This window comes from Amia ocellicauda, chromosome 5 (assembly GCF_036373705.1).
Source record: "Amia ocellicauda isolate fAmiCal2 chromosome 5, fAmiCal2.hap1, whole genome shotgun sequence".
NCBI lineage: Eukaryota > Metazoa > Chordata > Actinopteri > Amiiformes > Amiidae > Amia > Amia ocellicauda.
Window position 1 is genome coordinate 20605235 of NC_089854.1, and position 15236 is coordinate 20620470.

Here is a 15236-nt window from a genome sequence, read left to right on the forward strand (position 1 = left end):
TCGTTTCCCCCGACGGTTTGAATCTGATGTGCTGCTCGTCTGCCGGGTGTCTCGGGGGGGCGCGATACTTCATTAAGCATTTGATTTTCAATCAGGGATGAGAGCTGTAAAGACCACTTAAAGATATAATAATAACCATCATCAATCTTAATGTGGGGAAAGAATTGGTTATTGAAAAACGATCACCAGTACATATAGATCTTCACATTCATCAATCAGAATTAATTATTTTATATAGCTCTGCGTGTATCTGTATAGATTTCAGTTTTATTGCCGTCCCACGTACAAATAATGTCTTCATCAGATATGATTGTATTTCTGAGCAGATGCCTGTATCCAGGTTGGCTTACAGTCGTTACAGTGTTACATTATTTTTACAGACAGTTACCCATTTTATACAGCTGGGTTTGTACTGTGGCATTCTGGTTACAGTGTCTTACTCAAGGGTACGACAGCAGTCCCCCCACCTGGGACTGAACCCCCCAACCTCCACTCAGAGCACACTGCTCTTCATATACATAATTAAAATAAGAACAAATATTAAAATGTGTGGGCACGAGGATTGAACTTCACAGACAGGAAGGGGGTGAGTCTCAAGGCTACAGAAGAGGTTACTGGGGTGTAATTATACAGAGTTTTTAGTCTTTCATGACTGTGTGGTTGTCACGGCCGCAGAGAGCTGTGCCGGTGCTGGGTTAGAGAGGTCCGCCTAGGTATCAGAATAAACTCAATGGCAGGACTGACTGAGAGGGTAGTTATTACCATGCCTCTGCAACTCTTAGGAGGTGGAGGGGGTTATGGGACAGAAATGACCTGCCGATGACAGGGCAGCTCCGAGGAGTGAGATCCGAGGCAATTAGCGGTGCCGTAGCTCACCGTCTGTAACGGAGAAGGGGCTGCTGACCTGTCTCTCTCTCTCCTCCGTGCCACTCCTGGCAGCGCGGCTCGCTGTGATGGCCTGTGTGCCCCCCCACCGGCATAGTGCTTTTAATGACAGGGGTCGCTCGACTGAAATGTAACCTTAATTTAGCTCGACACATGGTAAAGGAACAGGTGTTTTTAAATACACTGCGTTGTTTATCCAATATAATGTTTTTCCATCAGAGTAAACGGCGCTCAGCAGGTTTTAACTGCCTGACTTGTTAATAGAGAGATATATCTGATAATGAATTGTTCGATCCCAACCAAGAATGAGCTTATCTGGGGAAAAAACAGACTCATGCAAATCAGTAGACCATTATGACTTAGTCTATATTTTTATAATTTTAACACAAGAATATATAAAGTGCAAATGAACTTGCGCTCCATCCATGTGTGTTAATCCATTTTATTTATTCTGTTTGTCTGATGACTTTGTCCAAGGTGACTCACATCCAACAGAGCTAAATTAAACAAAATATATATGTATGTATTTAGTTTTTTCCCCATCATGTTTTTATTAATAATTATATATATATATAATTTTTTTTTTCTTTTTTTTTCTTTATTGGTAAATATTTTCCCACTCCTTTGTAAGAGTTCATTGTTTTTCAAATGCAGTTAAAGGGTGGCTGTGTAATTCATATTGTGGTGGTCCGTGGTGGTCCATGGTACTCTGATAGCACTGAGCCAGACTGCAGTGGCACTACCTGGGACTCGCTGGTGTGCAGGATATGTGACTCTAGAGCCTGGGGACAGGAGTGCAGCCCAGGGGTGCTGGTTTGCCATGTGTTGACCTGTGGCCGTGCGTCTGCCCCCCCAGGTGTTTGAGATCGTGGAGCGCGTGGAGGAGATGCGCCGGAAGTGGCCGGTGGCCTGGGGCAAGCTGGATGAGGGCAGCATCGGTGTGGTGTCGCCCTACGCTGACCAGGTGTTCCGCATTCGGGCGGAGCTGAGGAAGAAGAGGATGTCCGAAGTCAGCGTGGAGAGAGTGCTCAACGTGCAGGGTGAGAGAGAGAGGAATGTGATACAGTAGCGCTATAGATTGCGTGACCCTCTTCCCTCCCCCTCCCCCTCAGTGCACTAACCCCCTTTCTTTCCCCCCCAGGTAAGCAGTTCCGCGTGCTGTTCCTCAGCACGGTCCGCACGCGCCACACCTGCAAGCACAAGCAGACAGCCATCAAGCGCAAGGAGCAACTGGTTGAGGACTCGACTGAGGACCTGGACTACGGCTTCCTGTCCAACTACAAGCTGCTGAACACTGCCATCACCCGGGCGCAGTCTCTGGTGGCGGTTGTGGGCGACCCCATTGCCCTCTGCTCTGTGGGGAGGTGCAGGTAAGACTCAGCGTTGTTTTCCCCGCCTTGTAAAAAATCCTGTGTAGTCGCATGATCGCTCTCGGCAAACGCCTCAGCCTTTGTGACACGGATGGTGTAAGCAGCCAGGTGCCAGGATTTCCTCAAAGATAGTATTGTCTCTCTGTGTGGTGTCCTGTACGCATGGGGCTGGTACAGAGACGCTGGTGCTCCCACCTGTGAATGCGTCAGCGTCCCATGAGACAGATCTAGTGTCCCAGGCAGCTGGGGCAGAGAACTGCAGTTTGAATGAGGAAGGGAGTCATAGCACTGGAATTGAGTCGCTATTCACTGTGCACAGCCCTGCAGGTGAGACGTCCTGCAGAGCAGACTAAAGAGTGCCCCCCGCGCTTGCTGCCCGAGACCCCTGAGGAGATGCAGGGAGGGTTTCCGGAGAATGAGTCGCAGAGGGATCGTAAAGTGTCGGCACATAGTACAAATGCAGGATATCTACTTATTTATTTGCATCTGCTACAGTTACACATTAACTGACTTGTTTTATAGTAATATAGTCTGACTTTTTCTTCTGTATATATATATATATATATATATATATATATAATGTTGTTGCTTTATTGGATATAAAAAAGAGAAAGGAGCCCAATGTGTCACCGAGTTTCTCTTTATCACCGAGAACAATCCTAGCAAGCGCACTGCTGTTGTAATAACACGAGGGTTGTTTACTTGAGTCTCCGGCGCCGGTGACATCGTCTCTATAAAGGCACTCTCTCCCACATCCGTATGTTTGCGGTGTTTTGTAATAAAACAAATATTAATAAAAAAAAAAAAGATGCAATAACTCTTTCCTCTTCGAGTGCAACCAGAACAAGCAAACAAAAACTGACATGATAGATGTGAAACAGAAGTTCATTTTGTTGCGGACGAGATTGTGTGGGAGTGTAGTGAGTGAGAGAGATAGGGAGAGACGGAGCACAGAGTGTTAACATCACTGGTCTCTGCCACTCGGCACCATGTGCTGCTCAGCGTGCTGTGGCGGTGCTGGGGGGGTGGTGGGGTTACGGTGGGGTGCAATCAGAGCTGCCAGCTGTGCAAGAGGAAGTGGCACAGTAGGGACACACTCCCTGCCATCCTGCATATCGCCATGGTGCGGGGAGAATGCTGCCTCTCTCGCTCTCTCGCTCTCTTGCTTTCTCACACTCTCCCGCTCTCTCTCTGCCTGGGTGGAGTTGCCGAACATAGGTTTGTTTTAACCTCGCAGGCACCCAAGACCCCTCTCGTTAAACAGAAACAAACACGATCTATTTCAAGTGTGTGTGTGTGTGTGTGTGATGATATATTGTTGTTGTGGAGTTGAAGGCTTTCCCTGCAGCCCTGTATTCATCCCTGCTTGTTTTGTGGCTGTGATCACGCGTCTCCTGAATCACAAAGAGGCTCTGACCGGGGATGGTGTGTGTGTCTGTGTGTGTGTGTGTCCGTATCTGTCCAGGCTGGTGAGAGTCCTGCTCCCAGAGGGTCTGTGATGGTGGGCTGGGTGGTTGTGATGTGAGGCAGTGGGGATTTGTCCCTAGCTGAGAGGAAGGTGAGCGATGTTTGGTTTACTCATAGTTAATAACCCCTCTAAGGTGCTGAACAGTAAAGAAAGGAAATGGGTGCGAGAGCACATCCGTGTCCGTGTGCCAAATCAACTTTGGAGCTCTTCGGGGGTTGGGAACGCAGTCCAGGCGATCACTTTCTCTCTCTCTCGCAGCGTTTTGAACATCACTTTCTCGCACTGCCTGCTGACCCGTGTTGCAGCTCTTAAGGTTACCATAGAAACTGCTGCCTCGGCCTCCGCCAATCGCGCGCACCAGACAATGGTAGTTGAATGTCACAAAAATCACCAATTAAATCAATCTGTGTAATCTGGGGGGAGGAGGCTTCTGAGGGGGTCCCGGAGATCACACCTCTCTTTTAAGAGATGGTAGGAAAATAAAACAAACGAACGTACACAAACTGCCCCACTGTTGATGACACATCTGTGAGCCTTTAAAGGGAGGCTACAGGTGAGCTGCTCTGGATTTGTAGGCCTGACTGTATCAGAAGGGCCCGGTGGTCTCTGCCGATCCATCCCCTGGAACTGGCGGAGAGCGCGAACGACGAAGCGGGTTCAGTGTTTTTTAAACGAGGAAAGAAGAGTGAATAGTGTAAAGATGTGTAATCGAAAGAGAAAAGGGAGCAGCGGGGTCATGCCTCGGGGACGATCACTGACCACTTCCTCGCCGTGTGATTTTGTGTCGAGCAGAAACGATGTTAAAAATAGCTTTCACAAGTCACAGCATATCAGTTACCCCCGTGCTGCTTTTAGAATAATCGCAGAAGACGCCAAATGCCATTTGAGTCATAGTGTGGTTATGCTGATGTACAGCCCTTTCTCCAGGGAGGGGGAGAGTCGGAACGCACGGCTCATTTGCGGTTTTCCCGTGTATTGATTTCAGCCCTTAGACTACAATGCTGGTGTAACGCAATTAACTAGTCGGGAGTTTCTGCGAGCGGAGGGAAAAGGTGTAGGATTTCATATGTGGCCGAGCATCGGACTCTTTATTCAGCTGAAAAAACTAAACAGAACTTCATCTGGCACATCGAAGTCAGTCTTCAGCTGTAATACCTATTAATCGTAATCACTGCATTAAAACAGCCGGGCTCCTGAAGATTAATAAAACTTTCAAGCATTTACCATTAAAAAAATTATAATCCTAGGAGGATGCACCATATGTTCGGTGTTAAATATTTAGTTGTGCGGTGATTGTGGTTGCAGTCGTGTCTTTGTGTGGGCAGCGCAGCCGTTGTGAGCCGAGGTCAGAGCCTTATTGACTCCCTTCCCCTCTGAGTTTGGTCATCCCTGACTCAGGAGGTCAACAGGCTTAGAGATAGACCGACCCTTTATTAGACTTGTTCTTGTGGTTCTGAGTCATACATGAACTGAAGATGGATCTGCAGATTTGTTGTTATTTTTAAACCGCTATGATAGTTTTACAATCCTTGTTTAGAGACATGGAATTCAGGTGGTTCATTGTAGTATTAATAATAATATTAGTTAAGAGTAATTAAAGAACTGACCGGTTTGAAGGCCCTTCTTGTCGTCTTATCTCCTGCACAGCGTCTGTTCTGGGGCTCGTAGTTCAGTGGGTCATGTTGAATTATTCGTTTCCACGATTTTCAGAGGTTTTTTCTATTTAAATATGCCGACTGCTTAAGAGTGTCAGGAAAAAAAAACCTTGGTGCTTCATGCCTTTAATGTTTCATTCATGGTGCAGAGTTTGTATTTAAATTGTTTCATTTCAGATGACAGCAGTTTAAAGTGTGTGCATGAACAGGGGTGTGCTCCCCGCTCAGCCGGCTTAGCGCTGTGTGCTGCCAATCACCTCGCCGGAGAGAGATGTGATTAGGTTCTCATGCGATCCGCCACACTCATCCGTTCCCACTTCCAGCCCCATTATTGTGTAAGATCCGCTTCGACATATTTATGAAGGTGTCGGTTTAAGCTGCACAACATTCCCACGGATGTAATAATTAAAAATAAAATGCATATATTTTAAGTCCTCCTCGATGAAGCTCTCGGCAGTTCAGCTTTAGACCAATGTTTTAATTACAGCATCATACATTTTAGCATCTTTGTTGTCTGTTGTTTCCTACGCATTCTTTCTCCTCATGTATGTACCACCCTGCTCCAGTGTGGACGGAGCATGCCGTTTGGGGTTTTGTTATTGTCAAACTCTGTTTTTTCAGTCTCTTGTGTGTCAGGATTAACAGAGGGAGATTCCATGTGCGTTGCAGACTGTTGTCTTTGCATCATAGATCCTGTTCTTTGTACCTGACAAATCTCCCCCCACCTCAACAGTCTCGTGACACAGAGACTTCAGATGCGCAGCTCAAGTTCCCCACAAAGTTGCCTTTTCTTTCCTCTTTGCAGAGCTTGGGGAGGTGGGGGGGTGTGTGCAGCATTACTCTAGAAAACCATGATCGTTTGTGCACACGTGTGCCTGTGTACATGGACACAGAACATTGTAATACACTTTTTTTTTTTTTTTTTTTTTTGGTTTTGGGAACCCATTGATCTCACTTTGCTTTTATTAAAAAAATTCTCAGTCCTAAGTCCTCCAGATAGATAGATAGATAGATAGATAGATACATACATACATACATACATACACACACACACACACACATTCATATAACATATATATGAACAGATATGATGATCCCCTTTGTCTGACCTAGCCTTTTCTCGGGGGATGCTCTCTGTGGAAGTGATTTGCTGGGATTTGCTCAGCCTTGTGCTTCCTGTCTGTGCAGGAAGTTCTGGGAGAAGTTCATCACAATCTGCCACGAGAACAACAGCCTGCATGGCATCAGTCTGGAGCAGATCAAGGCGCAGCTGGAGGCCCTGGAGCTGAAGAAGACCTACGTGCTCAACCCCCTGGCCCCAGAGTTCATCCCTCGGGCTCTGAGGCCAGCACACCCGGGCAGCGCCAGCAAGCAGCAGCAGCAGGTGCAGCAGCAACAGCAGCAACAGCAGCAGCAGCAACAACAACAACAACAACAACAGCAGCAGCAGCAACAACAACCGCAACAGTCTCCACCCAAGGTAAGCCACACGGCATGGTTCTGTAACGTGGAAACACAAGGGGGTGTGTCTGTGTGTATGCGTGTGCACCGGGGGGGGTGTCTGTGTGTGTGCGTGTGAGCATGCGCCAGTGTGTGTGTGTGTGTGTGCGTGTGTGTGTGTGTGTGTGTGTGCGCGTGTGTGTGTGTGCACGCGCGCACACGCGCTTGCGCCAGGGCGTGGGGGTGTGTGTGTGTGTGTGTGCGCGACTGGGTGTCTGTGTGTAGGTGCGCACTTGCGCCAGGAAGTGTGTCAGTGTGTGCGTGCGCGCATGTGCCAGGGGGTGTGTGTTTGTGTCTGTGAGTGTATTTGCAGGGTGCTGGGTGGCTCAGAGATCAACACGCTTAGAGAGACCTACTCTTTAATAGATGTGTTCTTGTGGTTCTGAGTCATACATACAAAATGGATATGCAGATTCATTGTGTTTTTAATACTTATGAAAGAAAGAAAGAAAGAAAGAAAAGCTAATTTTAATATATTTTTGTTGTTGTTCTTTGGGAAAGGTTATCTAAGCGTTGCTGCCCACGAGCAGGGCACAGTCAGTCGCTCTGTGCTCTAATGAAGTGTCCATGGCTAGTACACAGTCTTCTATACAGCCACGACACAATTGTAATCGTGGTCAACATGCTTGTGTTCTGTACTTCAGGGTTATTTTTAGCGGTGGATGATGTCACAGTGTTTTGAGCATCTCCCTGTATGAATGAATCACACAGAAAGCATCCTGCCATCCTCGGTTTTTCCTCCCCGCTTGCGTGGTTCCCCTCGGAGCCAGTCGGCACACACTCACAAGTGGACAAGAACAGGGTCGCAGGATTGAGAAACGGTTCCCAGTCACTCGATACACAGATTATGAATCACAAGTTCTGTTATTCTTTATTATATTATTTTACGTTTATATACACAAACATGACTCTGTGACTGGTCTGGCCCTGGTGTCTGAAATCATCTGTCGTTAGTGAAGTTATTAATCCGATGTTGTCAAGGTTTCGGCGCTCTGAGACATGCTCCAGATTCTCAATGTCACTCGCTGATATAAATGACTCAAATAAACTCCAGTGATTAGCTCTGTTTGCTACACCTGTTTCCCTGCCAGAGACCTTGCTTTGGCAGCTCGCCTTCTCTCGGGGCCCGGTCTTCGCTGTCTGGCAGGGAATGAACGGCGATGGTGTTTCACGGCTCCAGTGAGTTGTATCAGGTCCCCAGACGTTCAGCTGGTGTCACACTAACTTTGAACCGAGATGGACAGACAAAAGACTCTGTCCCTTGCGCTGACTGATTCGATTCTTGCGCAGATGCAACCTGGCCCTGATACTGAAGTAGACAAAGACATTATTAGTATAATTGTTTAATTGATATTCTGTACCATAGGAGACAATAGTATCCTGGCAGCTGGTGTTTTAAAATGCAGTGCGATGGTAGTACAGTGCAACAGAAGATCTCATGTTTTATGGAATGAATACCTGTAAGGACTATACCCCCTATGTAAGTAGATGGATTATGAACTGGCTGATGTATAGGAAACAGAGGGTGTCGATTAGAGGAGTTGCTTCTAACTGGAGTGAGGTTGTTAGTGGAGTTCCACAGGGATCAGTACTAGGGCCTTTGCTTTTTCTAATCTATATTAATGATCTGGACTCTGGGATAGTTAGCAAACTTGTAAAATGTGCAGATGATACTAAAATAGGTGGCTCAGCAGATACAATCTCGGCAGCCAAGGGACTTGTGGGCCGACACCTGGCAGATGAAAATGCAAGGTAATACATGCAGGTAACAAAAATGTCCACTAATTACAATATGGGAGGAATAGAACTAGATGAAATATCACATGAGAAAGACCTAGGAGTCTACGTGGACTCCTCACTTTCTCCATCCAAACAGTGTGGGGAAGCAATAAAAAAGGCAAACAAAGGGTATATTGTCAAAAGTGTAGAATTGAGAACAAGGGCAGTGATGTTCAGACTGTACAATGCACTAGTTAGAGCTCATCTGGATACTGTGTACAGTTCTGGGCTCCACACTTCAAGAAAGATATCGCTGCTCTAGAGGCAGTTCAGAGGAGAGCAACCAGACTTATTCCAGGTCTGAAGGGAATGTCCTACTGAGAGACTGAGGAACTGAACCTTTTCACCCTGGAACAGAGGAGACTACATGGGGACTTGAATCAAGTCTTCAAAATCATGAAGGGCATCGACCACATCAAACCAGAGGAGCTTTTCCAGATCAGCAGGGACACACGCACCCGGGGGCACAAATGGAAATTGGGCTTCAAGGCATTCAAAACGGAAAACAGGAGACACTTCTTCACACAGAGAGGCGTCACAATCTGAACAAACTCCCCAGCGATGTGGTAGATGATGAAAGTTTGGGAACATTTAAAAATACACTGGATAGGATCCTTGCATCACTCAGTTAGTAATGGACACCAAACGGGCACAATGGGTCGAATGGCCTCCTCTCGTTTGTAAACTTTATGTTCTTGTGAATTACACTTCTTTCACTGCATGGGGAATAAGGTCAGCTTTGCTCCTTCTGGTGGCATGTGGAGGTGTGTTGATGGAGGTTTCTAGACGCCCTTGCTGTGGGCTCTCCTGAAGGACAGTCACAGGGGCTTTCATCACTCCTTGACAACCGTGTCTGAACGCCGCTTCCCTCTGTTTTCGGACCACAGAAGGGCGTCAGCTCATGCCAGCCCGCGTTAACGGCTGCCACGCTGCTCAAGAAGAGAGCTGATGAGAGAGAGATGCACAGGACCTGTTGCCCTCCCCTGCCTGCGGTCACACGTTGGATACAGAGAATTATTGGGGAAGACAAGGATGGACAGCAATTTTAAAGTTGCGTCCTACCTCACTTGTGCTGCTCCCTACGCTTTTATTTATTTATTTATTTATTTATTTATTTTGCACTCATTCCCGTGGCATTTTGTCCTCTCGGACAGCTCGTACTGCTCAGATCTGTGTGTTTTTCCCCCGAACGCCCTTGCTAGGATCTTTTTTATTTTGTTTAGAGCATTTGTCCAAGAGCCAACTGCAATGATTATGCCTGGCTGGCTCACCTCAGCTCTTTTACACACGTTTTTTTATTCATGTGCTATGTTGTACTCCTGTGTGGCTTCGCTCGCAGTCTTTGCAGGGTGAGTGTAGAGGGCGGCAGGAAAAGTCTTTGTGTTTCGTAGGCTTGTGTGTGTGAATTTACCTCAGATGTGCACCTAGCAGGCATACAAAGAGCACAGCTGTTGTGTTCAGCAATGTGTGTTTTGTGTAACTCTTATGTCTGTGCTGCATCTTCCTAGCATGGAGTATTTGAGTGTGCACTTTTACTGAGGAGAAGGACACGAATTTGCCATTGATTTTTGCTGTGCATTGCTGGTAAAGTGTGAAATACGTGCAATACCGCGGGATAACGGTGTAATTGCTTGTTTTTTTTGTTACTGCAATCAGCTTTTTGATATTTACAATTCCACCTCCCTCTCAGAGCGTCGAGGGAATGAAAAGGAGAATGAAAAGTAAAAAGGTTATCAGTGGAAGTCATTTTGACCTGCTCTCAGTTTATCTTCCACCGGGAGCCTGTTAATAAAAGAGACTGCTGCTGTAAGACAGCTTGTCTGCTTTGTTCATAAGAAGGAAATAATGAAAGACAGGCTAAGCCACACAGCACCGACCGGCCGGCTGAGAGAAGGCGATATGCAGTTCTCTTTCACCACCGGTCTCCCGACAATACTGTCCTCGGAAATGCCACACCTGATTTATGCGTCTCTGTGAATGTGTGCAGGCGCCGGACCTTTGTGTGCGGTTACGGGTTTAACCTCCCGTGGCCCCTGGCGGCGTCCGTCTTTGAACAGCGTGGAATGGATTCAGACAAGATTTGAAATGCGTCCCTGTGATGACGACTGGCGGAAAGCAGAGTGACACGGGCACTGTGACAGATCTGTGTTTTTTCGCCTCGGACCACTCGCCCCTGCGTGAGATGGTGGCTGACGTCGGCTCATCTCGATGAGGTTCCCGGGTGGAGACAGATGCCCGCGTGGTGGAAGTGATGTCTGGACAGGGCTGACACCTCGTGTGGAAAATCAGACAGACCAGGGAACGATGGGGTGGCGGGGGCAATGCCAAGTCCCAGACCGGTCTCTCCACATTTATTTCAGAGCCAGTTTGAAATGTCCCCCTTTGGACACATGACACCTACAAGTACCTATATGTGAAAGAAAAAACATAAATGGAAGATTGTTCGCAGGAGTCAGGACAGTTTTCTGTACTCAAGCCTTTCCAGCAAATGCTACAGGCAGAGCCATTGAAACCCTCTCTATTTGCATGTTCCTGAGAACTATATGCTAATTAAGCTATTTACAACATTCATTAAGGAAGGGAACAATCATAATATGTAAATTGAACCTTCAAAACTGACATATTGAACACTTCTGTGCTGTAAAGTCATGGTAATCATGTGCCTTAAATGCATTGTTTAATCTCTCCCCAGATAGGGGTGCAAATCTGTATTTGGCACTATTTATGTATTTAGCACTATTTTTTTCCTTCTCCTGTCTTGTCTTTGTGTGTGTGTATTGATTTTTAAAACCGTTTATATTTATTTGTTTACTGATTTTCATGAAAGACAGACAGGATCTCTGGCCTGAATTGTAATTTAGTCATTAGCACCCAAAGTAGTCCATTTAGCCCAAGCAGTGCAGCCAGAAGCAAATTAGTGCTGGTCTCTGGGATCGCCCTCTGTGGCACCTGCTATTTTTAGCACTGTTTTCAGAAAACTACATACCCCTCAAGGAGATTTTCAGTTTGGCTCGTATCGCCTGTGTGACGGACGCAGCGTCCCAGAGTCACGGATCTGTGCTTCTGAGGTTGTTGACACACATTTCAAGGCCCAAATGACTTAATTTCACAAACTGTACTCACCAAATTTTTCTCTTTCTCTCAGGGCAAAGGGCCGCACCAGAACCAGGCAGAGCATTTCCAGCCAGATGGATTCGGTGAGCTACTTCCTGTTTCTCTGGTGTTGGGGGGCCGGATGGGCCTCTTTCCACATCACGAGAAGCGAGGCACTACGTTTAACGTAGCCGCCAAGCCGAGCCAGACAGACAGACCCACGTGTCTCTGTGTGTCCACATGTGTGCTTAATGAGGTGGAAAGCAGTCCTTTTGAGGAAACCGCTGCTTTCTGAAAATAGTTGGTCCTCCTTCATCTTTGTATCTACAATCCACCCCCAATTGGGGACCCTCGGCAAACGAGCCACATTTTCTCAAAGGATGTCATAATAGCTCCTAGTTAGATATCTTGTCTATTCTAACAAACGTGGGAACATCAAAGCTGTGGTAATGTGATCAGACACATGTTAATGATCTCATAGCAGTTCCTTGAAGTCCTGCTTGGAGTTTCATGGCACATAAAGCAGAAACGTGCCGGAACAAGGCGGCATCAGTCCACGCGATCTCCCCCAGGCCCCGCTGCTGACCCATATACATCTGATAAAACCCAGCTCCTGTGCCGTAGCCGACTGCATTAACAGACACTTGATTTAACTCCTTTGATGAGTGGTTAGTGCTGGTCAATCGGAATGATACGGCGCACGTTTTTTTCTCCTCGCCTGCCTAATTGACTGCCGTTGTCGAGGAGATGCGCACAGGGTGACGTGGTGCTTTAGTCACGGCTGCAGCATTCATTCGCAGGTCTGGTTACGGTTACAGATCCCAGTCTGTGGTACTGGTCTCTGGGGGGGGGACCCTCGCCGAGAGCCTTGCGCGTGCAGAGTCTGCTTTAACCCCCGTTGATATTAATAAGTCGAGAGAAGCAATTCTGTCTCCTGTCACCGTCTCTCTGAAGCTTAATTCTCTCATCAGAAGATTAATGAGGCCGTCACGGCTTTATTTGATTTGAATCAATAGGAGATTACTCTGCGGGTGCGCCGTACCACCAGTGCTCTTTGTTTACTTAAATTTAATTTGAGAGGAAATCAATTTATTTATTTTCTGGGATAATAGGCGTTTTCACCCACTATTGGAATCCCTTAGTTCCCACGGCGTATTTGGCGCAAAAAGGAAGGCTTTTGCAAATCTGTGTTTGATGCGTTGTGATCAGATTACAAACAAAAGGACCAGAAAATAAACATAACTGCCATTACTGCCTTCCATAGGTAGTGTTTCCTATACACACACACACACACACACACACACACACACATGGAGTTCTGGAACCTATTGGCTTTTCCTTTTCTCTTGGGTCACATGTGTCGGCTGATTTTTCACAATGTGCTTGTTTTCTCCCCCTCTACCCCCCCCCTTCCCCTCCAGCTCAACCGAATCCCGCGGTGCTGATCGGGAACCCCATCCGTGCGTTCACCCCTCCACTGGGGACCAACCCTGCCGCCATGGGCAAGTCCCCCAGCCCCGTCCAGAGGATAGACCCCCACACTGGGACCAGCATCCTGTATGTGCCGGCGGTCTACGGCGGGAACATGGTGATGCCCGTGCCCCTGCCCGTAAGTATGGCCTGTTTTTACGGAGAGAGATGTATGGACAGAGACAGTCACGCATGGACAGTGTTGTCAATTCAAGAAGAACAGAGTGGGAGTTTTCTCCTGGTTTGCTTTCCCCCCGCCGTCCTTGGTGGGATCCGTCCCCTGCAATAGAGTGCCGTGCACCCTGCTGTCGTCTCACTGCACTCGTTACCCCAGATCCTGGATGTTGTTTGTCAGCATTGCATGTGCTGCCTGTGGGTGCAGTGTGTCGCGCCTTGTTAGCCATAGTGTCGATGTGAAGAGACACCCTTCAGTTCCTGTAAAGCGTCCGTGAGCCACACTGTTAGGAAGCCGGGATCTCGAGCGGAGAGAGGCTGAGAGAGACGTGCAGCGGAGATCTGTCTGATATCGCAGCCTCGGTCTGGTCACTGTTGGACAGGAGAGGAACAGTTACATGTTGTGAGTGTCGCAGAGCCAGCCAGCGTGTCACTAAGCATACGCTCCTGCCCTTGTTGGGAGTTTGTGTGTTGTTTTACTGCCCCCACTTGGGGCCAATAAACAGATTAGGAACCCCCCCCAACCACCTTCAGTCCTGTGTGTATCATAGGTGGCTTCTTGGGAAATGAGCCGAGTGTAGCTGAGCCAAATCTGATCATGAAAGTGGGTTTACTGTTTTTTTTTTTTTTTCATATTCTTTAAAACAGTGGTTCTCAATGTCTGGTGATGGAGGGCCAATTTACGGAGGTTGCATAGGATGGGGGGCCATAGAAGAAAATGAACCACCGATGAAAACAAAATATTTGCCAAATCATACCTTTTTATTTCCTATACATTTCTGTTAGGGAACATTTATGTTGAACTTTGATTTGTTGTTTTATTATTTTCCCAACATTACATGTGCAATTTGTAGCAGAAAATGTTCTGAAAGAGTGTAAAACTTGACTTTGGGGGGCCGCATCAAACATCCTTGAGGGCCGCATTTGGGCCCTGGGCTTCACTTTGGGAACCCCTGCTTTAAAACATCACAAGAAAAGCCCCAACCCCCATCATGCCACCTAATTCATGTTCTCACAGTATTCTGTTATATCGACAGAGTGTTGCGTTCCTGGCTCTGCGTTCTGGGGATTTACCTCAGCGGTTCCTTCCCATCGCAGCCTGAGTCGGTGGCGGTCTGCTGCTGGGCAGGAGAGCTTCGTTATATTGCGCATTTAAGAAAAGCGCACACACACACACACACACAAATGCACACACACACGTACACATGCATTATGAATTTCCCCGATCCACAATGAGTTTCCTGCTTCAATTTTAAAGTGGCAGGAGCTGTGAATGGCAGTAATTTGTGGAGACAGGCTTGATGCATTTGAAATTAAATTTTGTCACTTACCAGGAAATTCAATAGAGTATTTCTGCACCGAAGGAAAGCGCTCATATTGGGATTGAGGTTTCTAAACGCTGGGTTTTAAGGCGAAAAGTGCTGCTGGCTGCAGTTTACGCGTTATCAAAAAATCGGTTTGGAATAAAAAGTAATAAATATAAATAAATAAATAATAATAAAAAATACTCAGACCGCAATTTTATTCATTTGTTTGTTTATTTTGCATTCTGGAGAGATTACACTAAATAAATTGGCCTTTTTATTTTACTTGGCTAGTCTTACATAACCACAGCCAATTAATTGAACACTCCTGTAGTCTGCAAAGACCCCGCTGTTACAAAACAAACACACAAAACAAACTTGAACAGGTTTGAACCACAAAGTAATTTAAAGTTTCTAACTAGCATGATGTACATGTCAATTAGAAATAAGCTAACAGCTCTAATGCTAATGTCTCGGGCCCTGGGGGGGGGAAACGCAGAAAACTTCTTCGGAAGTGAACAGACACCGTGTAGCTCGT

At 46.8% G+C, this 15236-nt stretch overlaps 1 protein-coding gene across 2 annotated transcripts in view; it reads left to right on the forward strand.

The window, feature by feature from the left end:
- The window catches only part of helz (helicase with zinc finger), a 47830-nt gene that overhangs the window by 24680 nt on the left and 7914 nt on the right, over nt 1–15236 (forward strand). For both annotated transcript variants that reach the window (XM_066704252.1, XM_066704254.1), the window contains exons 20-24: nt 1742–1925; nt 2027–2255; nt 6567–6858; nt 11803–11854; nt 13172–13359. In XM_066704252.1, the coding sequence (XP_066560349.1) occupies nt 1742–1925; nt 2027–2255; nt 6567–6858; nt 11803–11854; nt 13172–13359 (945 nt within the window). The remainder of the gene's footprint in view (nt 1–1741; nt 1926–2026; nt 2256–6566; nt 6859–11802; nt 11855–13171; nt 13360–15236) is intronic.